Source organism: Calypte anna, chromosome 12, assembly GCF_003957555.1.
Source record: "Calypte anna isolate BGI_N300 chromosome 12, bCalAnn1_v1.p, whole genome shotgun sequence".
Classification (NCBI taxonomy): Eukaryota; Metazoa; Chordata; class Aves; order Apodiformes; family Trochilidae; genus Calypte; species Calypte anna.
The window spans coordinates 6,975,671-7,003,519 of record NC_044258.1 but is presented as its reverse complement, the minus strand read 5'-3'; the positions used below and the strand labels follow the sequence as shown (position 1 = coordinate 7,003,519).

The following is a 27,849-nucleotide window of genomic DNA, read 5'->3' as shown; positions in this document are numbered from 1 at the left end:
GATCTCACAGGAGAGACCTGGGATGGCTTGTGATTCCAGCCAACTTCAATTCAAGCAGCCCCATGGTTACTATTAACTGTTCTCTTTTGTTTGCAGAAGACTTGGAAGACGTAAACATCATTCACATCATCATGATTCCCAGGGTCCTTACCTGTTCCTGGCTCTCAATTACTTGATACACTTTGATATTGGCACCTGGCTCCATGAAGTCCCCAAACAGGATTGGCTGGGAAGGAACTACGTCCTTAAAATTGGTGTCTAACTCCTCCATCATACTCTTCATCAGGCTGTTAAACCAGGTGCGGTCCTCGTTGTTGACCAGGCGATCACAGAAGACCCGGCAGCTCTCATGGTACCACAATCTCAGCAGGTCCAGTTTGCCCTGGTAGGAAATCCCAGCCAAACACCCCCATGAGAGAAGCAGAGAAACATAAGGAGCCTCTCTGGCAGGAAAACTGGTTCCTGCCTCACCTGTGGGCAGCTCCACTCTTGCTAGAAGGCAGCTGGAGCAGAGAGAGAACTGCCTGGTGGAAGCTGCATTCCCTCCTCCTCTCAATATGAACTCCTCAAAGCAGCTGCTTTGCAGGGAGCTCATTACAGCTGCAGTCAGCCTCCCTTCTGCCTGCATGTCAGGCCTTCTCTAAGAGCTTTACATTTCATGTGGTTTGCCTGTATCTTTTCCCCAGTTTGACTTAGCACACTATGCACTTGGGACCCTGGTTCTGTGCTGCACCCAAATAAAAGGATCTTTTGAAAAAAAGGTAGAAAATTCTGAATGTGGTAAAAATTAAATCAATTTCTGCTGGATAAGCTGGAGCCAGAACAAGGTCCTCAGGAGACCTGAAGGGTCAGAAGCCTCCATTGCTACAAGCTGGTAACAGGACAACACTTCTGCCCCCTGTCTAGTCTCCTATGGCTCCATCCAGCCCTGAATAGCAGGGCTGTGTTATTCTGACCTCCTGTGGCCACTCACCTGCTTCCACACCAAGGGCTGGGGTGGCTGGATGAGAGCTGTTTGCTACTGGTACTAAGCAATATATCCAAAGGGAAGGTCACCACTTCAATTGAACAGTACTAAAATGCAGCTTTAATATGAAAGTCCTATCAGTGAGGCTTTTAAGTGGAACATTCCTGGTCTTCCCCTTGGTGGCATGCTGATGGGAAAACTCACCTCGATCTTGCTGGGTGCAGCCATGAGCATGCCTTGGAACACCTTGGAGAGGTCTCTCAGGTTGAAGGTGTAATGTGACTTTGCTGGTGTGGGCAACATCTCGGATATGATGGTCAAATACACACAGATAGTGGCATCAACCAAGGGCTCATTCAAGTGTGTGAGTGCAGGTGCTCCTGCTGCAGAGAGAGAGAGGAAAGTGGAGAGGATGTCAAGGGGGTGACTCTGAGTTGAGAAGGTCCTAGCAGTGCAGAGAGATGGCATTGAGTAGCAGAAGTGTTATCAGGACTTAGCCAGAAACAGACTTTTCTTCTGCTTTCTTCTGCAGACACTGTGTGGGGACCTGACCAAGCACCTGCTCACTGCAGTGGACAGTCTGCCAATGAGCTTCCTAACCAAAGGGAGTCAGATTCAAGGAGGGAAGAATGCCTAACAACAATTCTGCAGTGTTAAGACTTCGTGCACCCCAGGGAGAGAGGAGACACTGCTAGACAGTTAATTGGTGCCCATCTGAAATACTCCAGACAGGTATTCCTTTTCCCTCCTTGTACTCCCACAGCAGAGTCTCAGCTACTTTTAAGCTGGAAGGTGTGAGTGCCCTCTTAGCTAAGCCACCTTGCAATTCCTTGAGCTCAGCAAAAGCAAAGCCACCAAGGAATCATTTCTTATGCAACAGTCTGTCAAGATTTAAACACAGATGACTGTTTTAGAGCACAAAAACATTTTTTCTTCCTTTCTTTCTTTCTTTCCCCTCCCAATTAAGTTCTTTACAAACACTTCTGGAAAAGTAGAGACATGCTATAATTTTGCACTTCTCTGCACTCTGGGAATTTCCAAAATTCCCCAGCTAGATGCTTCAGTGTGTCCCTGAACTCACAGTCAGGTACTGACAGTTGTGAATAACACAAGTACTCAGAAAGCTCTGCTTTGCTTCTCTCATAGTTCACTATTCTTGCTCCTTCCTACTAGCAGACTTGCAGAGGAGGGCATATTTGCAAAGATGATCCTAAATTCCCACCCTGTCAAATATAACAGGGCTCATTCCACTCCAAATTAACCCTTTTTTCTGGGTGGGCTGCTTGGCTGTCCCCAGGCTGCAGCAGATGGAGAGTAACAGAAGGCACTGCTTCCACAGAAGGCTGTTGGCTGGGCAAGTGTCTGTCTGTGGAAAGCACAGGTAAGCTATGCCATGCTGTGCCTATCAGCTTGTTCTGTTCACAGTCTCTCTCATCTTTCTGCTCTTACTTACGCACTGGATCTCTGTAACTTTTTTCTCCTAGGAGTCCATCTAGAAAAAGACAAAAAGCCTGAGTTACCACTTTACCTGCTGAGGTGCAGGATATCTGCATCATCCATCACAAACAAAACTCTCTTTGAAGGGCCTAAGCTGTACAATATCTTAAGAAACGGAGAGACAAAGCCAAAGTTTGCTGATTTGCACCAGCAGAGTTTGGCCCTGAGACTGAACAGTGCATAAGCGCCCAGTTTGCTAAGATCCAAACACCACTTTCCCTCAAAAGCATCTTCAAGGAACTAATGCAAGTTCCAGCTTTGATCAGATCATCAATATTAATTCCTCCACTTCCCAACCTCTCTTACCATCGGGTTGACTTGCAACATGACAAGAAGGTGGCAGCTGTCTGCAGAACTTACCCATCCAGCTGCCAAGGATGGTGGAGAAGATGGCCTTCTTGCTGCTGTCCTCCATCTCAGTGAAGCTGAGGTAGTTGAAATGGCGAGTGAGGCGTGGAGTGACAACATTCCTTCCCCCTCCAGGAGGTCCCATGGCACAGACAAAATTGATATCTACCAGCTTCTTAAAACTACCTTGAAGAGTACAAAAACCAGGAACAAAGGCTAAATTGTCGCTAAAAACTTTCACCATGACTCTCTACAGCAGGTATGCAGATCTAGCAACGGGCCAAGAGTACTGGGGAAGGAACTGGGTCATACCAATCTGTTTCCTGTCGTACCAGCCCCCGTGGTCCATCCACTGCCGCAGCAGCTCGATGGGTGGCTGAGCACCGTACGTCTCCAGCATGGGCATGTTCAGGTCATCGATAAAAAATATGAAATATCGCCCAACTGGAGGCCCAAACACACCTTTCCTCCTGGAAGGGCAGAAGCAGTGTTAAGACAGGACAACTCCTATTGCAAAGGTACTCCCAACTGGATCCCAAAGCAGCTTTTTCTCCAGAGGCTTCCTGGGTCAGCAGTTTCACTTGCACTCCATATAACCTTTTACATGGGCCACTGCACAGGACAGATCCAGAGCCATGTTTGAGGCACTGGCTTCTTTCCAAACACAACTGAAACTTTGTCTCTTTCTGTACAAAGTCACTGGATAAATGGGTAGAAACAAAAGCAAAGCTTGAACCCAGTAATCTGATGGAAACTTCAAACCAGTTACTGAGCAAGGAGGCGAAAGAAAAGCTCTTAACCAAGAGGAACAGGACTGGGAGTCATCAGTCATATTTTCTCCCCTCATCAGTTTCTATAAAGATCTCACACCAGGTCTTGCAAACACCTGGACAGTGAAATGTAGTATTTCTGGAATAACTAGAATTGAAGCAACTTCTACAGACCCCCAACAATCCTTCTCACTTTCTTGCCATTGTATCAAGTTATTATTGGCTCTCACAATCCCAGTTCAGGTTTGCTGTGTGTCCTATCTGTTATCCACAGCTGTACGTGCTTGGGGTCCCTTCAGGTCTTGAGATAAAACTAAACAACTAAGTTGACAGAAACACTGAGCTCAGGGACACTGCCTTTGCTAATGCAGAAATGAAACTTGCCTCTTATCCAGTTTGCTGTCAATGATATCCTGGGTTTGGTTAGCAGAGGTGCGTGCTGAAAACATCAAGAAGTGGGTGACGTATTTGAGAGGCAAGTTCTTCAAAAGCTTGTCTGTAATAGTCAGAGTCTTCCCTGTGCCAGTGGGACCAATGCAGAGAACCTAGAAGGATAATGAGCAATGCAGCATAGCCAGAGGCATACTGTCCACGTTTCCCAGCCCTCTGACATCTGCTGGAGGAAATGCAGGCTCCTATTCACTTAGGCAGTCAAAGGCCAGGAGAGGACAAAAGGCTGTAAGGACAGTAAGGACAGCTGCTCAACAGATCTCTTGGTGTGGAAGGAATCCAACCAGAGAAGTATGAAACTGAACCACAGGCAACAGGTAAAGAGGGATAGTGATGAACTGTCTAGCAATTGCTGCATTTCTGATTGAACAACTGAGTGTTCATACTCCTCTGGGACACTGGCATAGTGCCTGGGGATGGAATGGAGAACTTTTGCTGCTTAGGTACAGCTTGTGATCAGAGAAATACAAATCCATGACAGTAAGAAAGAATCTCTAAGTATCAGGTAGCTGTTAGCTACTGACTGCACTGGAAGAGGAAAAGGTGCCCCTGTTGATGAGAACAAAGTTGAACCAAAAAATTAAGGACAAGCTGGGGACGTACTGGCTTACAGTTGGTGAGCAACAGCTCCAGCAGATGGGCCATTCGGACTGTGTTCACTGTGGGTACAATAATGTCACAGAAGTTGGTATCAGGAACCATGGTGAACTTTGCTGTAGAATCCAGCCACTTCTCCCAGCACACCTGAAAGGTACAGGTGTGTTTAGGGGGGACAGTTTTTTTCTTTTTGTTTTAGTCCATGGGCTGGTGACTGTAGTTGGTTGGACCTCACATGTCCTACTGCCCTGACGTCTCCTGTGAAAAAGATGGCTTATTTGTCTGCCTGGCTCCTTCTCCACATTCTGCTGCACACAGCTCTTCTGTTGCTCTGCACTGCTTTCTAACACAGACAGACCTTTCCATCTGAGCTTCTCCCTCTCCTTCTCCAGCACCTACACTTGTAGAGCCCCCTCACTTTCCTGAGCACTGGCAGAGGCACTCAGGGCTGAACTGACTAGATCTTGGTTTAGATTTGAAAGATCTGCTTCACCACCCTGAGGGCAAGAAGCTGCCTACTTCCTTCAGTGAAATGCTTCATTTCACTTTTAACATTCTCACTTAGTTCCTACAGGCCTTTCTTATTTGCCCTTGATGAGAAAATCCTATCAAATTTGGCAGAACTGTGTTCCTTCCTGATCCCCCCCCCAAATTCCTCAGCTTAGAGTTGAAAGTAAAATATTTTACCTCCCTAATGACATCCTCATCCAGATCATCTTCAGTACTGCTAAGTCCAGCATCATTCAGTCTGTAGTCATAAACCAGCCCTTCTTCTGGGAAAAGCACCTGGATCTGTAGGAATAAAGCTGGGGTGAACCTGGCTGCTACTCAGCTAAGTTCACAGGATCTGCACTGCTACAAGGAAAAATTAACCAGTGAGATGCTGCCCAGGCCAGATGGGGCAGATCTCTGTCCCAGATCTTCCAATTCCAGGGTTTCCTTGAAGTCTGAGGCAGATGTAATATATCAGAGGGCCATTCAAAGACTCCAGGCACTTAAGAAGCTCTGACCCCCATCCCTCATTACCAGTTCCCCTAAAATGAGAGAGGATCTGCTTCTCCTCCACTCACCTTTTCCTTTGCCATCTTCTCCCTCAGCCAATTGCTGAAGGCCCAGCGATCTTGGGTATCTCCAGTAGCACCCACGCTCCAGATCAAGGCAAATATAAACCAGGGTTCAATCAGCTCTCCAATACGATCTAACTTCTCCTGGGGAATCTTCCTTTTCCCCTGAGAACCAGAGAACAGCAGAGGAAAAATTCTCAGGCATGGCTGAAGTACACAAAAACCAGACTCTTAATATGCTTCTGATTCTATTAAGCTTCTGTGGAGCTTTTTCTAGCCAGTTTCTCACAAGCCTTGTTAATGTATTCTGTGGATTAAAACTTCCTGTTTCATTGGTTTACTTGAGAGACTCTCCTCACTGAACTAATGTCTCTCAACAGAAGCTTGGAGAGGAATTTAGTCTTTGATTTTTAATTTGAAAGTTATCCAGACTTCTTCAACACTAATTCTCAATCTGAATGCAATCTGAAATGCATTGCTGCTTGGATTTGACCTCTGCTTTTCACTCTCTCCAATTCGCTCTGATATAAGTAAAAGTGAACCTCTTCCCTACAGCCTGGTAGGCACAGAGCTTATCTTTTGCTCTTTCAGTGGGCAAAATATAATCCTTCCAGGTTTACCTGTGCTTTGCAGGACATTGTATTACAATCTGCCAAGTAGATGAGCTACAGCATGACCTTGCCGCACCAACACCTTGTTCTCTGGTGACTAACCCTCTGTGTGACTTAGTGCCCTGAAGAGTTACAGGTACTCACAAGTGATAGTGATAGAGGTAGAAAAATCAAAATCCTACCTCAGCAGGAACAAAAGGCTGAAACAAACACTCCAAGAGCATGATGAGGCTCCTTGTGAGGTTACTGTCTGTTGAGGCAATTATTTCCTTCACAAACCTCCGGACAAAGCCAATGGCCTCCTGTAAGGTGAGGCAAGAACAGCAGAGTCACCACCCCACACAGCTGACTTTGCTTTTATTTTCTAGGGTTCTGTTTTCTCCTCACCTCCCTTCAGGCTTTGTCTAGCAGGGAGGATATGACTGAGAATGCTGCCATTTCCCACTGCACCTCAAGTACTAATGTTTTGACCAGAGAGAAGCAAGCCAAACCTCTTGGTTTCAATCTTAACCCCAAGAAAACTCTGGGCCTGTTTTTTGGTCCTGTGCAACAGTAACAAGCACTTTGTGCCATCAGTGCTGTGCCATCACTCCCTTCAGAGCTTTCCTTTGCAACTCCAGGTCATTCATTAAAATAGTGGCTGAACAGCAGAGCAGAAATAACAAGATTTGTTACAACTTTCTCCCTGGAATTACTTCACTGTAAGCAACGGAGCTGCACCAGGGATGGTTTTGTCCAGAAGATAATTTCAAAATGAAACAGAACAATGGTGATCAATAACACTAAGTCACATCTACAGGGATAAACAAATAACCTCTACTAAATATCCAAGAAATTCACATCAGTTTGTATTCTGGTTGTTTGAAGTTTTCCCACACTGGCATTTAAATTCAGGCCTTGCCTGGCCTGGTTAGTATCTGAGCTGACAAGCTCTAAGCCATGGAAAGGCTGGAGCAGCACGGTAGCTCACCTTGAGGAATCTCTTGAAGAGGGAAGATATCTGCTCTGAAAAGGGCTGCATGATGTTTGGGATTTTCTTCAGCCAGCACTCAATGAAAGGCTCCAGCCCCAAGACGCTGGGCTCCAGGTAAACCATGCCACAGCGGGAGACTGTGGCAGGGGAAGCAACAGCCAGATCCTGGACTTCAAACATCATGGTCATGCTCTGGAAATTGCAAAAAGAAAGAAAGCAAGAAGGATCACTTTGGTTATATCTTTCAGGATAATTTGGTGCAGGATCCCTCTTTTTATTGTGTTTGTGCAGCAAAGCAGAGATCTGGTCAACACAGAGCTGCTGCTGAGACACCAGTTTCCATGTAAGTCTATCACAGACATCAAGTGAAAATTAAAAGTCTGTTCCAACAGAGAAGAAGAAGAACAGACAACAGGCAGCAAAAGCAGCAGGGATGAGTTACCTCTGACAGCTTGATGATTTCACCTGAGCTGAGGCACAGCTTCTTATTGTCATCTAGCACTGTATTCATGTTCTCAATCCACAAAGCATCAACTGGCCCATCAAACATGTACCACTTCTTGATGGTGTCAGTAGCTGCAGCTCCCCGTCGGATAAGTGAGGAAAGGATTCCATCTGTCCTGAAAGGTGGGAGGAAGGCAGGGCTTGCCCCATTCTGGTTTTACTGAAATCAATGGCAAAGCTTCCACCACTTAAGGCAACAAAGTCAGAATCTTTCCTTCATTCATGTGCTCAAGGATACTTGTGCCTTACTTGTTGATGGGATGCATAAAGGTCCAACCCAATCTCTCTTTTACTGATACATACATCTCAGCCTGAGTGGCACCATGAAACAATTTCTTTGGGCATTACAGTTTGGACTTCAAGTAGTCCAACTAAAGTGCCAAGCTTCTCTTTAACATCTCTGTCCTCAGCAAAAAGCAAAGCAGCCTTGCTAGCATCCAGTTCAGGTCATAAGCAAGTCATTTGCTCTCTGGAGGTACCTCTTTTTCTCTGTTAAGGGAGACTCAGGACAGTTACTCTGCTAATTCACATGCTTCAGTTGGATAACTATGGGTTAAGAAGATGAATCCAGCCTAAAAAGCAGGACTTCACTCTCTTATAACTGAAGTTCCCCATCCCCAGCTGCCTGTGAACCCAGATAGTACAGGAGCTGGTCAACAGGAGAGCAGACACACAAGGAATGCTGGCTGTTGACAGCAAGAACTTAATTTGTACATGGAAACCTCGAGTGTGATTTCTGTTCAAGCCCTGGACTCTACTCCCATTATTAAATTATTTGTTATTTTATAGTGCTAGTGAATTCCAGGGTATTGTTACAGGGATGAAGGGAAAACAGTCTGCTCTTAGTCTGCACAGCTGATTAAAACAGATGGATTTGCATGTAAATACATTTTATATGGCTTCTGCAGTTTTCTTTTTGTCATGTTAATGTGTCTGTGTGTTGCCCTTGGGTAGAGTCACATTATATATAAACTGTCAAGCTTAACTGGAATAACCTATGAAATGTACATCTCATAGGTTGAAAAGTGCAAAGTACATTTAAGTAAAGATGCACCAGAGCCAATGTTGGGAAGCCTTCGGTTTCAGTATCAGCAATGCTAACTTGTTTGCACTTTCCCTAGAGGCAGATGGTTTCATATTTTTTTTAGTTTCTCTCATTTTACAGAACACAGTCTTTGGATTTGCCCCTAAGCTAGCAGCGGGTGACAGGGGCAAAGGGACATTCACACTGCTTCTCACATCTTTGCTTCTGAATAAAGTGAGTTGCAAAGTCAACCTCAGGTCACATATGGAAACACAAGCAGTAGGACCTGGCTGTCAGGAGGGGAAATGGGGTATTGGTTCTTCCTTCCAAAACATGTAAGCAAGAAGCAGCCCTGGTAAAAGGAATGAAATGACTCTTTATGCCTTTCTTTGTCGTTCAAGGCCACCAGTGTATTTATCCAGAACGATTCATGTGTGCAGTAGAGAGGTCACTTTTCTTCAGAAGCAAAGCAAGTGTTTTTAAACTGCTGAGCAGGGGCGTGTGCTCCAAGCAATTGAATTTTTCCCTGTTAGGCAGTTAATGCTGTGAGCTGAGCTGCAGTAACTGTCTGAGCATATGCTGGCAGCTGGGCCAAGTGCTCAATAAAAGATGTCAGCTTAAATCCCCGTGACTGTAGCTTGGTGAGGATAAGGGCTTGATCACTTCTGGTTTTATGCCACTGCCCTAAGTAGTTCTCAGCCTTGAAGAGAAGACGCTCAAGATGAGAAGAAAAGCATTTCCCATCTGGAAGGAAGGAGAGCAGGTTTTGTACTTTACCACTCATGCGTTAGCAAGTTGAACTCTCCATAAAGCTGGCCCATTGTGATGGATTTGGGATTCAGTACAAAGTATCTGACTGCTTCGTAATTCCCACCACTGGCTGCAGGCTGACCTTTCAGTGATGTCATTGCAGCTGCCAGGACTTCATAACTCTGCAAAAGCAGGAGAACAAGAGTTAACTGCCATGGCTCTCTAACAACAAAGTGACTTGCTCTCACAGTCTCTGCATTCAAAAGGCATTGAGAACGCAGATACAGTGAAGGACAATATCATAGCAAGGAGGTGCTGTATTCACAAAAATAAAGCACTGCATGCAGGGGGGAGTAAGTCAGATTTCCCATGCAAGGGGCCTGAAGCATCTCAAGATGTCAAAGTACATCTCAGCCTTAGAAATTTGCAGCAGAAATAATAAACCTCAATCTAATCTCCCAACTCAAAAGAACAGGCTGCTAATATATTTCCCCACGTCTATAAATCAATACTAAAAGGCAGCATCTTGGTCCTCTGACTTCCGAGAGAAGCTGGAAATGCTGGAGCATGAGTCTTCTGTGAAGCTTAACCCCCTGCATAACTCAGTAGACAATGGCTTTCTGTGTCTCAACCATACCTTTGTCTTCCCAGAGCCTGCTGGCCCCACTAGCATAAGGCCATGACGAACCACAGTGGTTTCATAGAGCTGGATGCACTTAGTCACAAAATCTGTAGAGGAAAACAATGCAGAGAGGGGGCTGGGACCAGCTGTCCCTTTTCTAGGACAGATCATTGGACTGGAAGCCCAGGCCCAGAGGGAGCTTGTGGAGAGCTTTTCCCCTCACCATCAACATCTTTCAGATTCTGTTTGATACAGGATTTGCGAATGGCTTCTTCCAGGATGCCATAATCAACAGGTTCTTCTCTGATCTTGGGAAATAAATCTGAGACAATACCACTGAACAGCTTGAGGTCATCCTGCAGGAATTTTGGTATGTTGGCATCCCTGATAGCCCTCAGGCAGATCAGCTCCTGCAAAGATTTATGAACTTAGAACTTCAAAGATCCTGCCTCTCATGTGGCAACAGAAAAGGCCACATAAGTCTATGACAGTGTGAATTGTAACCACTTTTACCTCATCCATAGTAGGATTCTCTCTTTTGAGGTTGCCAGCTGTGGAGATGACAGTCTTCACAGCTCGCATCCCAAAGTCATAGTGATCCTAGAAGAGACAGAGAAAACAATGTTATCAGATGCAGGAGCATCACCTAAAAAAGAGTGAACCTATGCATCCAGTCAGCAGGTAAGAAAAGAAAAATGTGAAAGTTATGCCTCTAGTGCCTTAATCGAAGTCTACTCTCAGGATCCTTCAAACAACTAACTAGTCCTCAGCTGTACAGACTATGGGTGAAGATGAGAATAACTGGATGATGAAAAATCCTAGATTTTTCAGTAGAAAAGTAGTAGAAAAGTAGGTAGAGATGCTTGGCTCAATGGTACTGCCATCAGAATCCTAGGATTAAAGGTTAATGCAGAGCCAGCCACAGGAGGGCAAATGAGCACTAGTAAGGAAGGAGGCAGATGAAGAATAGGTATTGTTATCTTTCTGTCATACACCAAGACACCAAGAGAACCATCCAAGTACTTTGTGCCTCAGCTGAGAAAGAGTCACACTTGAGAAACATTTACCAACACTGAGGTATCTACCTGGCTGCTGAGCTGCTCTGACAATAGTTTGAAAGTTGTGGTGATCTTCTTTGCCAGGACTTTTGCTTCATTAAACCCAAAGGAGTAGAGTGAGATCTCAGCAATCATGGAGTAATCTGGAACCATCATAGCCACAGGACGAAAGAGAGCCTGGAACATACAGTTCCAACACAAGATCAAAACGCTGGTGTTTCTTGATGTTTCCAGCAAACTGAAAAGGTTGTGCATCTACCCCAGGTTGTACAGATGACAGTGTGAGCATGGCTGGCACCTGTCAGACTGCAATCTGAGGAGTGCCATTTCCTTACAGATGTGATTCATATCTCAAAAATGATCCCTGAAAGTTTTTGAAAGCGATCTAATCCTTGTCACAGCTGCACTGGTGGTCTGGGCAGCATCCAGCACTCGTATTGCCCTTCTCATTTCTGCCTATGCAGTCTGCCCTCCTTACCTTCAGGTTATCAGGCAGTTCAGTACGCCCAGCATAGCCTGGGTTCATTGTGATGAAGACTGCACAGGATGGAACCAGTGGGATCTCTGTGCCTTCAAACACAAAGCGCTCCACCTAGAAAATTAAAAATATGATAATCCTCAAAGAGCAGAGCCTGACCTGCAAATTAAATAATGTAGCAGAACCTTCCAAGAGTTAAAAATGGTTTTCAGTAGTTAAATTATCAAGCACAGATTCACACAGCTTCCCACAACTGAAGTGACTCAATCTGGTCCCACTGCAGGAATCCAGTATTACCAACAATGTTTTCGACTGTTTAAGAAACTGTGCTCATGGAAGACTTACTGATAGGATATATTTTTTCTACCTTTTTTTGGCTCTTGAACAGACTTCTAACCCTTCAGCTGTAAACATATTTCCATTTATTCTGCAGTAGAGTTTGTACCTGAATTAATTCGTGGCACAGAGGGCAAAGAGAAACCTAAATCCTTATTAAAGCTGTGTAGGTAGTAATTTCAGATGTGGGAATAAAGTAATGCAGAAGAATTCTCAGAGTGTAAGTTTCTAATTCCCAGCCAAAGTCAAAGAGATTCAGGTCTTAACCCCTCTGAGTCTCCAGAGAACAAAGCAGAGGCTGGCTGCTAGACAGGCTGACAGCTGAGGTTCCATGTAAAGCCAACGATTCACTTTACCACTGCAACTCTGTGTGCATTTTTCTGCACATCTTGGGTTTTGTCAATCCACTAAGGCTTGGATAACACATTTAGACAAATGTGGTGCTGAGCAAATCATGGCAGAACACTGTCTGCCTTTATCACAGCTCCTATTTGTATCAGCTCCATGGATCTGTATTGGAGTGTCTCTCACACTGAAGTCTGCAGGCACTACAGCTCAAGCTGAGACATCCTTCAGCCTCTGAGACTGTGGGCAAGTGTGGCTTCAGAGGCGAGGGTGAGGTTACAAAACCCTCACAGGACGCTGACTCTGTAACAGCCTAACGTGATGCACCACAGCTCAGGTTGTTACTCATGCCTCTTCAAGCTCAAGAATGTCTGAGTTTCCCCTGAGAAGTGAAGCTGGTCCTTTGTGAAGATGCAGGCTGAGACAAGGACTTGCCTAGATTAGCTCAAGTGGAGCTTTCAAACCTTTGCATCCACACATTCACTACGTACCCTCTGCTGCTGTGCCTTCTGAATGGTTGTGATCTGCTGGGCCACTACAGACAAGACCTCGATATCAATGCGGTTGAACTCATCAAAGCAAGCCCATGCACCAGAGCTAAGCAAGGGAGGAAAAATGCCAGAGGTCAGGAGCATCACACAGGAGCAAACTCACAGTTGAAAGTTCAGCAGGACCTAAAGATTACAAATCCCTATACTGCAGAAACAGCACAGTGATAAAAAGTGAACCTAAAAGGCCTCTAACATCCCACAGCGGTAGAGACACAGTCACAGGTACTGGTACAGTACAAGGGGCTGCAGCTCCTCATCCCAACTATGCATCTCAGGCCATATGTAAGAAGATGCATGATCCCTGCAAGACCATGGCAGTGTCTGATCTTAGGACAAATTCTGCACGTTTCAGATTTGGACTTGAAAGAGGTGTTAATTGAATTCCTGTTTTGCACCTGAGCTGTAAGTGCAGCAGATCCAATTCAGACCAATTTCTTAAGTCCATTTTTCAGAGCTTGGAAGACTGTGTGTAAAGCTGGAAGCAAGTATATGAGTATATGTGATCTTCCCACAAGGCATGGTTTGAGAAAGAAGTTAAATTACTTACAAAGAAAAGAGTATCAGCTTTTGTTGGAGTAACTAATTCAGATTCACCAGTGTGCAGCAGACTAATTGGACCAGCTCTGTTTGAAATGTAGAGAAGAGAGAAGCTTCTCTGAGAAGATCCCTCAGGGCTTAGAGCTTCATCTCTTGGCTGCTCAATTTTGGATACACTCAGCAGATTCTTTCCTTCTTAAGATTAAGCAGCTTGTGTGCTGAATCTTGGTCCAATATGTATGATATTAAAACAGAGGCCACAGCTGCAAACATTTGCAGAGGTTTCTAATAATGGGATGGTGCAAAGCATTTTAATTTTGCCTTAGATGAGCAGGATTTCTATTGGGGTTTTTTTGGTTTTTTTGTTTTTTTTTTAATTGGCTCAACTGTCTCTCATTTCTTGCAGCAATTTTATAATTTTGCTCACTCTGGAACACAGTAATCCCTTTCTAGAGCTTTGCTTCTTCTGGGCTGATATGAAAAGTACCAAACAATTTCCAGTGGCCAGCATCCCTGTCTCCTACCCACTCCTCAATTATGACATGCAGCATTTCATTGTACCTGGCTAGCCCCTTGAAAAACTTTCCCATTGCCATAAAGTCAAGCTGGTCAGAGCAGTTGAACACTACAGTTTGGATTGCTAGTGCTTTCCCCAGGTCTTTTGTTGTTTCTGTTTTGCCTGTTCCTGCTGGTCCTGCAGGTGCCCCTCCAAATTTCAGGTGCAGAGCCCCTGTAAGTGTCAGGTAACACCTGCAACAAAGGAGAGACCAGATGATGAAAAGTATTTCTACTACTGATTGCAGTAAGTGAGATATATGATCTATCCAGCTGGACACAAGTAGAATCTATCCTTTATTATTCTGCACAACTGCTTAGACACACAGTTAGCTATGAGATATGGAGTTAGCTAAGCAGCCTTGATTAGTATTCACAGTGGCCTGCATGGATAAATTCTTCTCCCAGTGGCTACAAATTCACCCTACAGAAAAGAGCATAACTATTATTGCTGCTTCTGCATAATCTAGAGTATTAGGCACCCTTATCTACTGCTTTATAGAAGAGCTCTGTAGTTATCAGGTGGTCATTACTTATAAGAGTCAGAACAGTACATTAAGAACAAAGAGAGGAAAAACAATCAGTCTGAGTCCTGATCATGAGAAATACAATAGAACCAATGCCAGGATGCTCCAATGCCCTCGTCTCAGGTCATCCTTTATTGTACAAATGGTTTCTATCTACACACATAAAGCAGTAAGACCAGCATGGTCACATCTTTGGTTTAATCCCAAATGAGGATTGCTGATCCGGAAAAAGAAAATATAAAAAAATTATGCACTTACTACCCAGAAAACCATCTCCTTACCTGTCAGTGAGGGGTGTGATAACCAGACGGCCACTGTTCCCTAGATATTCATAGCCATAGATAAATTCAGCATTGACAGCTCTGATGTACAGGTCCCCCCTTGTCCAGTAGTATCTAATGATGAGTGAACATGGTATCAGGAATGTGAACACTGGTGGGCAGACAATACAATTCAAAAGACTATGAGATTTAGATTTAGAGATTTAGAGAACTGGATGTCACAGAATTTCCCTCTCAAGGGAATAAAGAACAAGGTAACACAACAGGACGGACAGGAGTTCTCACAGGCACTATATCAAGCATCACAGCTGTGAAACACTGTGGTATGGCTTAGTCTGTATTGCCACAGCAGAGGCCATCAAAACCAGGTCTGCCTCAAATGCCTTAGAACTGGCATCCTTAGCAGACTGCAATCCCACTCCTCAAAGGGATGCCAGAGGCAACTCAGGAATACTGCTTACAGCCTACACAAATTCTTGTTCCTATTTGTCACACACATGGTCAATGTGTATGGAGAATGAAGACTGGCCAGGGAGGCCAGGTGAGGTCTCTACCTGAGCTGGGAGATCCACTCAAAATCATTCTTGCTTGTCACATTCTCCTCTATCAGCTTGGCTGCAACATCCTTGGCATGGACCTCAATCACAATAAGAGCTGACAGCACTGCTCGCTGTATCTTAGACAACTTTCCACGGACCAGGGCAACTAAATCACCCAGCTAGGTAAGGAAAAGAAAGTACTCTGAAGCAACCCATTCCACCAAGAACCAGGCTGTACTAACACAATACAATCAAACATATGGCATGCTAAGTCCAGATCACAGGCTGTGGCCAGGCAACTTCTACCACTTCTGTTGTCAGAGATATAAATGACTGCTCAGAAAGTAACACTCGGGGCTTGCTCTGAGCTGACTTCTGCCTATTCCAGTACCATGTTCAGATGAAAATAAAGAGTTACAGCCACCATGAGGCCCAGAGATGAAGACACTATCTCCCAGATATTAGGTGTGACTAGATGCTTAGAACAGATATGAAAGATGCAGTTTTACTTTGATTTCTACTGTCCTCGATCTTAGTTCTTGCCCACCCTCAACTTCTTGGGTGACCCTGAAGAAGTTATCTTTCACTTTCTTTCTGTCTTAAAGTAATGATAATATTATCAGTCCTTTACATTATTTGATGCTCATAATGACAAATATCCTAATTAGTAACATTATAAGAACCTGGAGTTTTACCTGTTTTTGAGTTGTGCTATGCAGCACTGCATCTAGTTTCTCCTGCAGTATTGTCCTTGCTGTATTTGTAAGTGATCTAAGGTCCAATAATTGAAAAGTCCATCTGGCAAAATCTCACCTGTATATTAATTTTCATACCTGAGCACTAAGCTGTGGAAAAAGCCTGCTGGACAAATCTCCAGATTCCAGGGCTTCAGACACTTCTGTTGTCCAGAAAATCTGGCAGCCAGCAATGACCACTTGACCAGGCCACTGCAAGACCCATGTAGTACGTGGAGTCTTAAAAAAAAAAAAAAAGAGAGAGAGAGAGATGGTCAGACAATGATTTTTTAATTTATTTCTACATCTTCTTGCTCTGAGACAGATCTGTAAGACTGAAAGAATGTATCCTTTCCTCTGACCTGTTCTAACCTCCCTTGTTTAAAATTTTCACTGAGTAGAAAACAGCAACAGAAACATCTGAGGCCTTCTCCTTTTTCAGCCTTTCTCCCTCTCTAGACCCAAACATTTCAAAACTTTCTACCAGCTGATGCACTGACTGAAACCAATAGTTCAGTGTCTTGGTTGCCTTTACCAGCCCCGAGAGCCCCGAGCATGCTGCACAAGACATGAGAGCTGACGAAGACAACAGAGGATAGAGTCCTGTAAATAGGAAGTTATCTGGAGAAGTGAAAAGAAAATTATTCACACAGGGTTGATCTAAGATTTTGGGAATGTTCTGTGGCTTGTAAGTGTGTGTGCAGGTTTTGCATTCTTCTAGACCGTTAGCTGCTTGCTCAGCTGTACATTTTGCACTTGAACCACACACAGTTGGATTAAAGTTTTTATTTCAAAAAGTTTTTATTTTTAAAACTAGGACAAATTCATCAGCCTCATTCATTGGTTACCTCTAACGCAAATCTGGAACCAAGATATCAGAGACCTGTCAGTCTGTGATAAAACCCTTACCTCTGGATAAACATGAAGTGACCTTTCTATGTTGTCCCGTATACTGGCCTTCATGGATTTTTCAACTTCCAGCAGCCAGTCCTCAACATTTTCAGTGGGATAGATGGGAGAAACCAGTTTCACCTCTTCTCCTTCAGCAGAGTACATGTGTGTGATCTGTAGGTCATCCTGGAACAGTAGCTAATGGAAGAAGTGCAACAGGAGAGGTGAATGGAGGAGCTCCTGTCTATCTCTGCCTTCCTGACACTGAGAGACAACCAGGCTGCAGCACTGGATGCTCATTAAAAATCTGGTGCCTGACTTGGTTGTCAATAGTGATAATAAAGCCTACAATAATTATGCCACACAACTTCTTCAAAAATGGTGGATGACTGCAGGATAACAAGAGACTCTCAATTTTGGTTTAACTTGAATAAAGCAAATCAAATTATAGCTATGATGAACATTTTGCATTGCCTATCTAGGATTCAAACCCTTGATTTCTGTTCAGTGCTGTAGATCCAAATCATTTCCCTCGAGGTCACAGTGCCCTGTTCTAAGAGTAACATTTTAACAGCTTCTCCAATGCCCTCGGGTATCCTTGCAAGTACCCTTATTTATTCCAGTGGCTTTGCACCAAGTTTCCAGTTCAATTTCCTTTCTATTTTCCCAAGCTAATGACTAGGAGATTTGTTTTAGTGTCTGAGTATTGTTCTGGTGTGAGATGTGACTACCCACAGAGTCTGAAGTCTATTAGGAATAGTCAAGAGGAAAAATAGCTGGGTTAACCCTGGCTCTTAAGTAGGAATGAAGGCAGAAAATGTGGTTCAGTCCTGTTCACTACTTGTCCCTCCTGTCAACAAGAGCAGAATTCCATCCTAACCAACTGCAAGTAGACAGCTAAGTCTGAATTACTTCTTTTGGCCTCCATAATGGGATGGACAGGCATCTCCAGAGGGAGAGTCCTCTTCTCCTAAGATATGTATCTAAGTGAATTTCTGTGAGTTGCCTTGTTCATAAGCAGACATTTGTCTTTGAAACAGCTACAGTAAGGCTGAAACAGTAAGGCTGCCTGAATCCCACCCCAGGGCAGACAGCACCTTGCAATGCCTGTGTACAGTTACAGATTCCCAGGAGATACTTTGCCACAGAGCCAAATTCAAACATTCCTCCAGATCTCAGCCTGCCTCCAAGTGCCCCATGACAGCAGCTTTCCAAAGGGAGGCCAAGCCACTGGTGCTCTTTCTTTGCCTACCTGTGCAATGTTCTCAAAGCATTTGCGGAGGTGAGGTTGTACAGCAGTGGGGTCTTTAGTCTGAGAGAGGATCTCCAGCAGCTCATCATCTGAAAGGAAGTAGAACCTAGGGACACAGAGTGAGGCATGAGGGGAGGCTCTCCACTGCAGCACCATGGGCAAAGCACTGGCAAGGTGAGGTACAAGCCTATAGCTGGAGACAGCATTCTAACTGGATACTGATCTCTCAGTATTGTCTGTAGGTGAGCCACAGTCCAGCCTTCTACCTTTTGTACAGAGACTCTTCCATCTGCACAAGTCAGTTATTTGCATGAAAATGGGTTTAAATCAGTATCAAAGAATAAAAGTATTCTTTTAGGAATAGGGGATAGAGTTCCATGGAAGTTTTCTTTTTACCCAATCGTTTCTAGACAAATAATGAGGCACAGATAGGCAACAATGCTACCAGACTGCCCTTAACTCATATTTGTGCCTGCCTGCTTTCTCTCCATCAGATGGCAGCACTGAAAGGCACAGCTTTGCTTATGTTTACAGTCTCATGACATTACCCTAAGCTTAGATTGTTTTGCTCTTTCTTGGCAGAGTGAACTACAGAAAAGACTCTCCTGGTTCATATTTTCTGAACCAGGGAGTGTGATCCAGCGCACTGAAATTTGTGATTACCTGGGAAAAGCACCTCTCTTGGTCTCCAGATATTCACTCAGCCCTTTCTGCACAAGTTCAAGTAGTTTGTTACAGTTTTGCAGGCTTTCTAGTATTGTAGGATCTGGGCAAAAAGAAATAACCTAAAGACAGAATGGAGAACAGAAGAAGCATCAGTATTCTGAGAATGTGGGAGAGAAGGCAGTGGAGATAACTGGGTTGCCCAGTGATATTAATGATGGGATTTGAGTGACTCATTCACAGGATTGCTTTCACAGAGATCTGGAGGGATGTGAGCTTTCTGGGTAAGGAGGGGAAACAGCATTTATGGATATGACAGGCCCATTTCTGCATTGCCTTAAATGCCAATATTTGTAATTATTACAAGTGGTGATGGAGTCCTGAGCAGTGGAGACTGGAGAACAGATGCAGCACAGAGCACTGCTACCAGGACACAGAAACAGGCAAAAACAATGGCTCCAACCAATCTAAAGAGTCATCCTTGAGGAGGAATCAAAAGAGTTATTATTTTATGCATAAGGATTATAACAGGGTTGGTTATAAAAGCTGTAGGAGGTAGGGAGTCTGTGTGCTGAAGAGAAGGTATCTAGTGGGGAGAGCAGTGCAAGGCATCAGAGGGAATGACTATCCACTTGGACCCCAGAGCCAAAGGCCAAGTTATAATAGAAACCTAGCACAGGGCTCCAGGCAAGGCTGCAAGGTTTATACAGCGCTGCTCATGCCAAAACTGCTACAGAAGCAGTGACTGGAAGGCAATCCTCGTGTGAGCAGAGCTCCAAGGAGCCTGGGATACCTGCACTATCTTCCATCAAGACACACACCTCAGGATTTTCATTAACATTCTTCATGATGTTCCTCCAGTCCTTATCCACGGCCTGGTAGCGCTGGCTTTCCAATGGGAGCTGCCTTTTGATGTCCTCTGAGCTAAAGATGGGCTCCAAGTAGAGCCAAGAACGCTGGCAGTTCAGCCATTCCTCTAGGACATCCTAGTGGGAAGCCAGAAGAGCATATCAGGACAAAACCATTCAAACTGTGTACCAAAGTGGGTTTAGGAGAAAAAAAAAAAAGAAAAAAAAAAAGAAAAAGAGGTGATACTGCACTTAGACCTTTCACAATTCTAAAATTTATCTGGCAGGGTCAAAAGCTAGAATTTCCTCCCCATATAACTAACAATTTCCTAGCAATCCCCTCTGCTAACTGTTCTCAGCAGGCATGAATCAACACCCACCAGGTTTAATGGGGGTAGTTTAAATCGACGTGTAAACTTGTACTAAAGCTCAAAGGGACTTTGTGGCACTAGGTCAAATTTCTGTGGCAAGCATTTCTGCATTTTACAGAAGATAGCACAGTGTCAGCACCAGTAAGATTGGAATTTTATTTTGTGAAAGTAGGGGGCTCAGGGGGGAGAAAATGACAAATAAAATACTCCAGACTGAAATTCTGTCATGTCCTTTCTCCTGACTGATGTACCTCAGCCCCAGCTTGCCTACAGAATAATCCATGAAAAGATCTTTGAATAACACACTGAATTTTAGACATCAGACAGGAAACCCTGTTTGTCAGGCATTCAAAGGAGCAAGAGAATTGGGTTAGAAGAACATCCTCCTCCTCTATTTTCAGGCATGGGAGGCTGGAAGGGATGGGGAACCTGCCTGATGTTGCAAAGCAGCTTAAGTGTTTGACTCCCTTCCAGACTGCCTTAGAGACATGGTTCTATGTAACCATTCCCTGGGCACAGGCAGACACTCAACCTAGCAAGAGGTAAGGTTTTCCAGTAATATGGTGCTTGCCATACTCCATCAGTTAACTATGATAAACCATTTCCTAGAGTGTATTTATGGCCCCTTAGTGGCAAAAAGTAATGCAATCAAAAGCAGGGGTAGGAAAGGCACAGTGTCAACATGGCAAACATCACAGCCAAAACTACACAGTAAATAAAAGTTAATTTCCTGATGTCTCCTACTGCCTTAGGACTTAAGAGTAATGTTTCTATACCCTCATGAGGCATAGCCAGCAGTCTGACAGCCCATGGCCCAAGCACACCCAGACAGTAAGCACCAATAAAGAGAGTAAGGTCATCATATGAGGTACAGGTAACAATTCTGCTATGCACCAAACACAACATTTACAAGAAGTTCTCCAGTCAGATACTTGTACAGGAATTTCTCTCCTACAGCAAAATGCTGCCCAGATGGCTGAATCCTGCTGGGTGATGAGTATTCTAGCTCTGATGTGATGAAGAAGGGCTGTAATGGTCTGCCAAACCCTGCTCTAAAGAGCAGTCTTCCATGTGCTTTCCTACACCAAGATAGGAATGATTAGCATGGATTTCACAGGACCTGTAAAATCCACTAAGGTCCACTTAGTGTAATGCAATTAGAGATGTCACCAGGACTTATCCACAACAGAACAGTCCTAGCCCCACCAAACTATGTTGCAAAAGGCAGTAAAAGCACTGTAGTTTTATCACTGTTGTTTGCAGAATAAGGCTCTTGAGTTTATCCCCTCTTTTAGGAGTCACAAGGCTTTGACAGGCTCTTTTCCTCCTTAAAGACTGATACTGTCTTGAGAGTTGTCATCCCAGTTACCTAGCAGTAATTGCAGTGTCCATGTTGAAGTGTGGCAGCACAGCCCAGCTGCCTGCCTTCACCACACGTGTGTGGGTAAGAAACCAATACCTGTGTCATCTTCAGCTTATTTTCCCATGCATTCATCCTTTCCTCAAAATGTTTCTTGAATGGTGAGAAGGACATGCTCTGAACCATGACAATGTGATCATCCAGGAGCTGAGAAGCCTCATCAGTGTCTTTCAGAATAAAGGTACCTGTGTTTTTGTAAGGCACCACAATAAATGAAACAGAGTTCCATTCACTTTCCATCTTGTTGAGTGCCTAGAACAGAGGGACACAGCAATTTAACTTTCAGATACACCCTGTGCAATGGTTATTCCAGCTTCCACAACTCTCTTAATGCCCCTTTCTAGCCAAGGAGATTTTGGATTGGATTCCCCTGGAAACTGCAGCTGTATATTTAATGCATGGCACACAACAACAGCACATGTCCTCTGCATTGCCTGTGGACTCAACACCTCAATGCTGTCCTGGGAGGGAAACCTTGAGGAAAAAAAACAGGGAAATTTAATCACTAGGCCCATTTATGCTACTAGATGCATGGAGACTACCAATAAAGTTCACAGTTATGGTTAACAATGGCTTTGTGAAAGGGGTAGCTATCCATTGGACCTCACCTGAGATTTCAAAGAACAAAAGCTGCCAGAGCATGACTTTCAATCAAGACCATCTTAGGTCACATCCAAACTAGTTAACTGAAGCTGAAAGACTATCTAACCTATCAATCTCCAGAGCCAGCAAATCTTCCCTGCACAGCGTTAAAGATTTGCCATCTCCAGTTCCAGTCACAGCTAATCCCCCAGACATAACATCTGAATGTCAGAATACAGACAATCAATTTATTGTAACTTTAGCAGTCACTAACTCCACATTGAGGTGTGAGACTCAGCCAGTGGATCAGCAGAAAACATCAGGCAGCACTGTTATGCCACATCTGAAAATTCTTCACAAGGCAAAGTGACGACTTCTATTGTGTGAATTCAGCTACGTGGCCTCTGAGGGCAGCAGCCTTTTCACTTGTGCTGCAGAATGTGCTCTGGGACAAGTGAAATGTGACCCAAGGGAATGACTGCCTGCTCAACAGAAACCTAACTGAGAAGCAGCCAAAGACACAGCAAGTCCCTCTCTCCTCACATTCTCAATGGCGTATTCCTTGCCAGCCATCTCTGCTACTTTGGTAATGCTGTCGATATGGTCCAGCAGTTTCATGTCCAAGCAGTAACTAAGTGTTAGACCAGGTTCTAGCTTGATATCAATGTTCATATCTTCTGATATCATCTTCCAGTGCCGGTCTCTCATGCCAGGATTGCGCAGCCCTTGAATTAAGGGGACGTAGAGTTTGAATTCTTCAATCTTATCTCGAAACTCCGTTGCCAAATCCAGGCAGGCTTTCAGGGAGGGAAACAAAATATCATCAGCAACAACAGCAAGTGAAGAAATTGCCTTAAGAAGTTTCCTAGAAGTTGTCTAAAGCCCAATGTGCTTGTAGACACATGGGACGGGATAGTTAAGCAGCAGGAGAGAAAGCACTGAAAAATGCAGGTTGAAGTACTGAGGACATAAAGGCCCTCTCCACAGGGCTACTAACAAAGGATTCAAACTCAGTCCCAGAAGAAGACCTACCTACTAGCAAAAGTCTTACAGGCAAGTCCATGCTAAGCAGAAGTGTGCCTTAGCCTAGAGCTTACCAGAAGACATGAAGCAAACAAATTTAATTTCTTAATATGGGCCCAAGCATGATGAAGCCCCATCTGCCAACAGATATTTTAGAAGATCCAGTCATCATTCTGAGATTTTCACTTCCTTAACAAGATTGGGCTGCGAGTTCTCACACCTCAGCTCAGGCCATCCTAAACAGAAGATGGACACTATATATAGGAGCTAGAAGTAGGTTGGGATCATTGCCAGCTACGGAAACAGAAAGCACACAGCTGAGGTCCTGCCAGCCCATGGCCAAACTAGAGCCAAAGGTAGTTCTGTCTCAGGGGAAGGACAGAGTCAAGAAGAGGGCTTTGCCCTCTGAGGGTGTCCTGGAGGCTCACGTCTCTGCACGGCTCCCATCCTCCCCTTTTTCAGCTTCTGCTATAGCAGCTAAAGCAATGGACAGGCAAATGACATGGGACTTGCTTGCTTTCCAAAATATGGCTACAGCATGTGCCTCTTTTTACAGCACTCTGCATAATGGCACTGCACACTCACAGCGAGGATGTCAGCTCCTCACACGCCCTGCTGGGTGGTATGCAAAGACAAGGCAGACTCAAGGACAAAGCAAAAATTTTACCAGGTGCCAGGGAATATTGCAATGAATATGAGCAGGTATTCTTAGTATTTCTATTTACCATAATGATTCAGAGTTACTCATGCATACTCTCAACACCTCCTCCATTGGAGCTGATTCATGGCATTGTTTAAGAGCAAGTTCAAGCTAAAAAGGATGAATCAAAAATCTCCCACTGCAAAATATATTTCAATCTAAGCCATCTGGCAGGAGATTTTAGAATTAGCTCTAAAGAATGACCAGCACATCTCTGAGAAACATGGGATGGAAAGTTAAGCTACAGCTGAAGTCTCAATTCCAGCTTTACTAGGAGCCATGAGTAAAAGACTTTCACGTGAATTCCAAGGGCTGGATGAAACCATCTAAACTTGCAGGCAGGAAGAAAAACAGTTATTACATTCCACAGATCATCTCCAGATTTTGCAGTTTCATTTTATTCATAACAAAATCAAGACCTCTACCAGCTTTCCATTAAATTAATTGGTTGTGCTGGTTTCAGTTAGATTAAAGTAAAATTTTCTTCCTAGCTGCTGTGTTTTGGATTTAGGATGAGAATAAGTTGGTAACACACTGATGTTTTAATACATGCCAAACTATATTAAGTCAAAGATTTCAGCCTCTCATACTGCCCTGCCAGCAGAGGTGGGGAGTGCACAAGAAACTGGGGAGAGAGCAAGGACAGCCCAATGAGCTGACTCAATGAGCCAAAGGGGCACTCCATACCATAACACATCATACCCAGTGTGAAAACTGGGGGGAAATTGGCTGGGGGACACTGTGGCTTGGGGATTGGCTGGGTATCAGCCAGCTGGTGATGCAAATGTATTGTGCACCACTGGTTTTGTATATTGCCTTATTATTATTGTTATTATTATTATTATTATTATTATTATTGTTATTATTATTTTCTCTTCCTTTTCTGTCCTACTGAATTGTCTTCACCTAAACCCATGAGTTTTACACATTTTTTTCCTGTTTTCTCTCCATCCTTCTGGGGGGGCAATAAGCAAGTGGCTGTGTGGTGCTTAGCTGCCATCTAGGGTTAAACCACAACATAGGCCAACACAGAAAATAAGGTTGTCCAGGAAAACAGTACCTGGGAAGACCCAGATTCAAGTTTCTTTGGTGTTTGACTTGCATAAAGACTTAAAGCCACATATTTAGCCACTGAGTTATATAGTAATTCTCTATGACTAGTCTGAATTATCTTACTTTATAGAAATTAGTAAATATTAACTGCAATATAAGAGGGTAGCATTTCTCTCAGTACTATCTTGGGAATTACGTATAAAAGGGATTTGCAGCCTAGCTGTTTCCATGCCAAACTTCAAGCAGCAAACAAGCATCTAGATGAGAATCATCATAGTTCCAGAAAAAAAAAAAAAAAAAAAAAAGGAAAGAAAAGAAAAGAAAAGAAAAGAAAAGAAAAGAAAAGAAAAGAAAAGAAAAGAGAAAAATAACTCTGCTAGCATTTTCTCAGCTAGCTCTAGTACACACAATCCATGTGACACCCTGACAATCCCTGTTCAGAGCACTCTGTGACATGCCTCACATCAAAATGCTGATACACAACAACTTTCTTGCCCCAGACCACATGCCTACCTGGTGAATCCTTGAACTGCTTCACACATCTCTGCATTGTCTTAAAAGAGTCAGTAATATTCTTTTCTAGCTGCTCAGCCTCAATGTCCATGAGAGGATCATTCATCCAGCTCTCATTCCACTCCATCCAGTCTGACACTGTAGTCCAGAGATCATAGTATGGTTGGAATTCCTTAACCATTCTGGATAGCTTACTGTACTTTGGAAAGAGAAAAAAACAAGCATATGCAACACGTGTATTCTCCTCTGGATGACAGCTTGCATGTCAAAAGGACAAAAAAGGCAGCTCTTCTGCAGCCCAGTGGAGTGATGGAGCAGTGTGGTCATTCTACAGGACTGCTGAGCAGTTCATCAGATAAACCAAAAGAGCATGAAGGATTCTGAGAAACTGTGCCTCATTATTTGCTTTACCCACCACCTAGAAGGCCCACCAAAGATTAGGTTCCTGTAGTTACAGGACCTGACACTTACATTAGTAACTTTCATCCCAAAGATTCTTTCCCTGTTGTTGTAGAGAACTGCCAATTCCTGAAGCTCCTGCTGCTGCTTCTTGACCTGCCTTGCTTTTTTAGCCAACTCATGAGCTTGATTAACGTCTACTTGGACGGAAAATCCACCTACAGTCAGCTGGAAGAGAAAAGGCAGGCATGAGATAGGGCTCTGAAGCAGAGTGCTGTGTCTCTGGAGATCTCAGCTTGCTGGTGTGCTCTTTGTTACATTCAATGGCAAGATTTTTATGCTCACAATTTCACCTCCCCTAATCCAATTCCACTTCTGTTTAGACCACAAAGTGGTGAGGAGAAGCAACAAACACTGGTCACATGTTTGAAAGTGCAAATGTGATGACCAGCTGCTTTTTGCCTGTATGAAAATAGTTAATCCCCAAGGCAGAGAAGCAATGAGTCTGTGCCCAAATTTCTTGCTACTGAATTTATCCTGTCATTAGTTACGGAATTAGTGAAGTGAAACCAATACCAGGTCACTCAGTTTCTTTCCAAGAACTGTTTAAGAATGCATAGCCAGAGCTTCCCTAATAACTTTTCAGTTTTGCTGGCTTGGTTTAGTTTGTTTGGGGCTCTTTTGGTTCATTGATTTTATTATTATTTTTTTTTAAATCATTGTAATAATTTTGGGAGGCTATTTCCAAGATAATCTTGGTCACTGAAAACAGCCTTTCCAATATGGCTTTCCCCATCCATATTTAAGACTTTCTGGTGAAAATAGGACTCAAACTGTTTCAACAGAAACCAGACATATCTCAGATGCAAAATTCTGCTACTGTTTCAGGGTCTTTCACACAAGATGAGTTCCATTACTGAATGCTGTATCTTTTCCCCCTTCATGGCAGCATTTCATGGGACATACTCTGCAGGGAACTGAGTACACAAGAAAGAAAAAGGAGGTGCACGTGTTGCCTGAGCACCAAGAATTGGGATATCTATCTATCTATCTATATATCTATCTGTATATATATATATATATCTTGATGAAAAATGAGTATTTCTGCAGAGCATTGTCTTCCACACAAAAGTGAAACTCTTAATCAAAAGCCCAACTTCCAGTAAAAAAACAGGGGGGAGTTTGATAATTTTGGGTCCAACAATACATTGACCTAAAAAATCATCTGACTAAAAGCTCATCTGAAAGTTCCCCTCCTGGCTGACTGACCACAAGAGCTTCAAGGTCCCCTTCGCTGGAGAGTTTATTGTCAGGGGCTTAATACCTCCATGTCTTCCAGTTTGTCTTGAAAGCCATTCTGATCTATGACCTGGATTTTGCGAAATTTGTCTTCATCCTCCAGGTGCTGGAGCTGAATGGACTCAGTTTGCAGACTCATTTTCACTGGCCAGTAACTTGCAGCCCACCTGCACTCACATGATATAACAAAACACACACACAAAAAAAGGGCAGGGAGAGAGAGAGAGAAGCTTTTGGAGCATATGTTTGAAAAGCTGAAAATAACAGAATGAGAAAGCTAACTCCCACCAAACAAGGAAGCTTTACAACAACAGAAACACATGTGGTTTCAACAAAACACTTTTTCCAGCTTGTCTTGTTGATATGCAGTCCTTGTGACTAGGCTATTCAATTGGAGAGGGTTGGGGAGAAGTGGAGGGCCTTTTCAAAAGGAACAAATCCAGTATGCTGAAAAGCTAGGAGACAGCAAAATAACAGTTGGCATCCAGAGGGAATGTCTGTCTTTGAATGTATTCACAAGGAACTGAAAAAAATGGGGTCAGGCTTATGGCTTTTCAGGGCTACTGAAAAAGACAGTCTCCTGTTAAGCTGGGCACTGTGGGGCCAGAGTAACCCAGACACAGCAAAGCCCCAGAGAGCAAAGCTTCTGTAGAGTGCCCCAGGGAGGGCAACACCAACACAGAAAAGGCTGCACAACAAGGCTGCTCATGCCAAAGC

The 27,849-nt window shown here is 43.9% G+C and overlaps 1 protein-coding gene across 1 annotated transcript in view; it reads right to left on the bottom strand.

Moving 5' to 3' along the window:
- The window catches only part of DNAH1 (dynein axonemal heavy chain 1), a 67,976-nt gene that overhangs the window by 24,434 nt on the left and 15,693 nt on the right, over positions 1-27,849 (bottom strand). Inside the window, exons 15-46 of the mRNA XM_030458634.1 lie at positions 27,158-27,299; positions 25,906-26,061; positions 25,435-25,633; positions 22,689-22,942; positions 21,603-21,815; positions 19,746-19,910; positions 18,925-19,046; positions 18,262-18,367; positions 17,028-17,207; positions 16,218-16,358; positions 15,400-15,563; positions 14,846-14,959; positions 14,044-14,232; positions 12,886-12,991; positions 11,714-11,827; positions 11,263-11,412; positions 10,691-10,777; positions 10,401-10,587; positions 10,193-10,284; positions 9,583-9,737; positions 7,720-7,897; positions 7,275-7,469; positions 6,487-6,606; positions 5,700-5,858; positions 5,317-5,421; positions 4,636-4,776; positions 3,967-4,127; positions 3,125-3,282; positions 2,825-2,998; positions 2,421-2,459; positions 1,172-1,350; positions 152-382 (exon numbers count right to left, since the gene is read on the bottom strand). Coding sequence (XP_030314494.1) covers positions 152-382; positions 1,172-1,350; positions 2,421-2,459; positions 2,825-2,998; positions 3,125-3,282; positions 3,967-4,127; positions 4,636-4,776; positions 5,317-5,421; positions 5,700-5,858; positions 6,487-6,606; positions 7,275-7,469; positions 7,720-7,897; positions 9,583-9,737; positions 10,193-10,284; positions 10,401-10,587; positions 10,691-10,777; positions 11,263-11,412; positions 11,714-11,827; positions 12,886-12,991; positions 14,044-14,232; positions 14,846-14,959; positions 15,400-15,563; positions 16,218-16,358; positions 17,028-17,207; positions 18,262-18,367; positions 18,925-19,046; positions 19,746-19,910; positions 21,603-21,815; positions 22,689-22,942; positions 25,435-25,633; positions 25,906-26,061; positions 27,158-27,299 — 4,876 coding nt within the window. The remainder of the gene's footprint in view (positions 1-151; positions 383-1,171; positions 1,351-2,420; positions 2,460-2,824; positions 2,999-3,124; positions 3,283-3,966; positions 4,128-4,635; positions 4,777-5,316; positions 5,422-5,699; positions 5,859-6,486; positions 6,607-7,274; positions 7,470-7,719; positions 7,898-9,582; positions 9,738-10,192; positions 10,285-10,400; positions 10,588-10,690; positions 10,778-11,262; positions 11,413-11,713; positions 11,828-12,885; positions 12,992-14,043; positions 14,233-14,845; positions 14,960-15,399; positions 15,564-16,217; positions 16,359-17,027; positions 17,208-18,261; positions 18,368-18,924; positions 19,047-19,745; positions 19,911-21,602; positions 21,816-22,688; positions 22,943-25,434; positions 25,634-25,905; positions 26,062-27,157; positions 27,300-27,849) is intronic.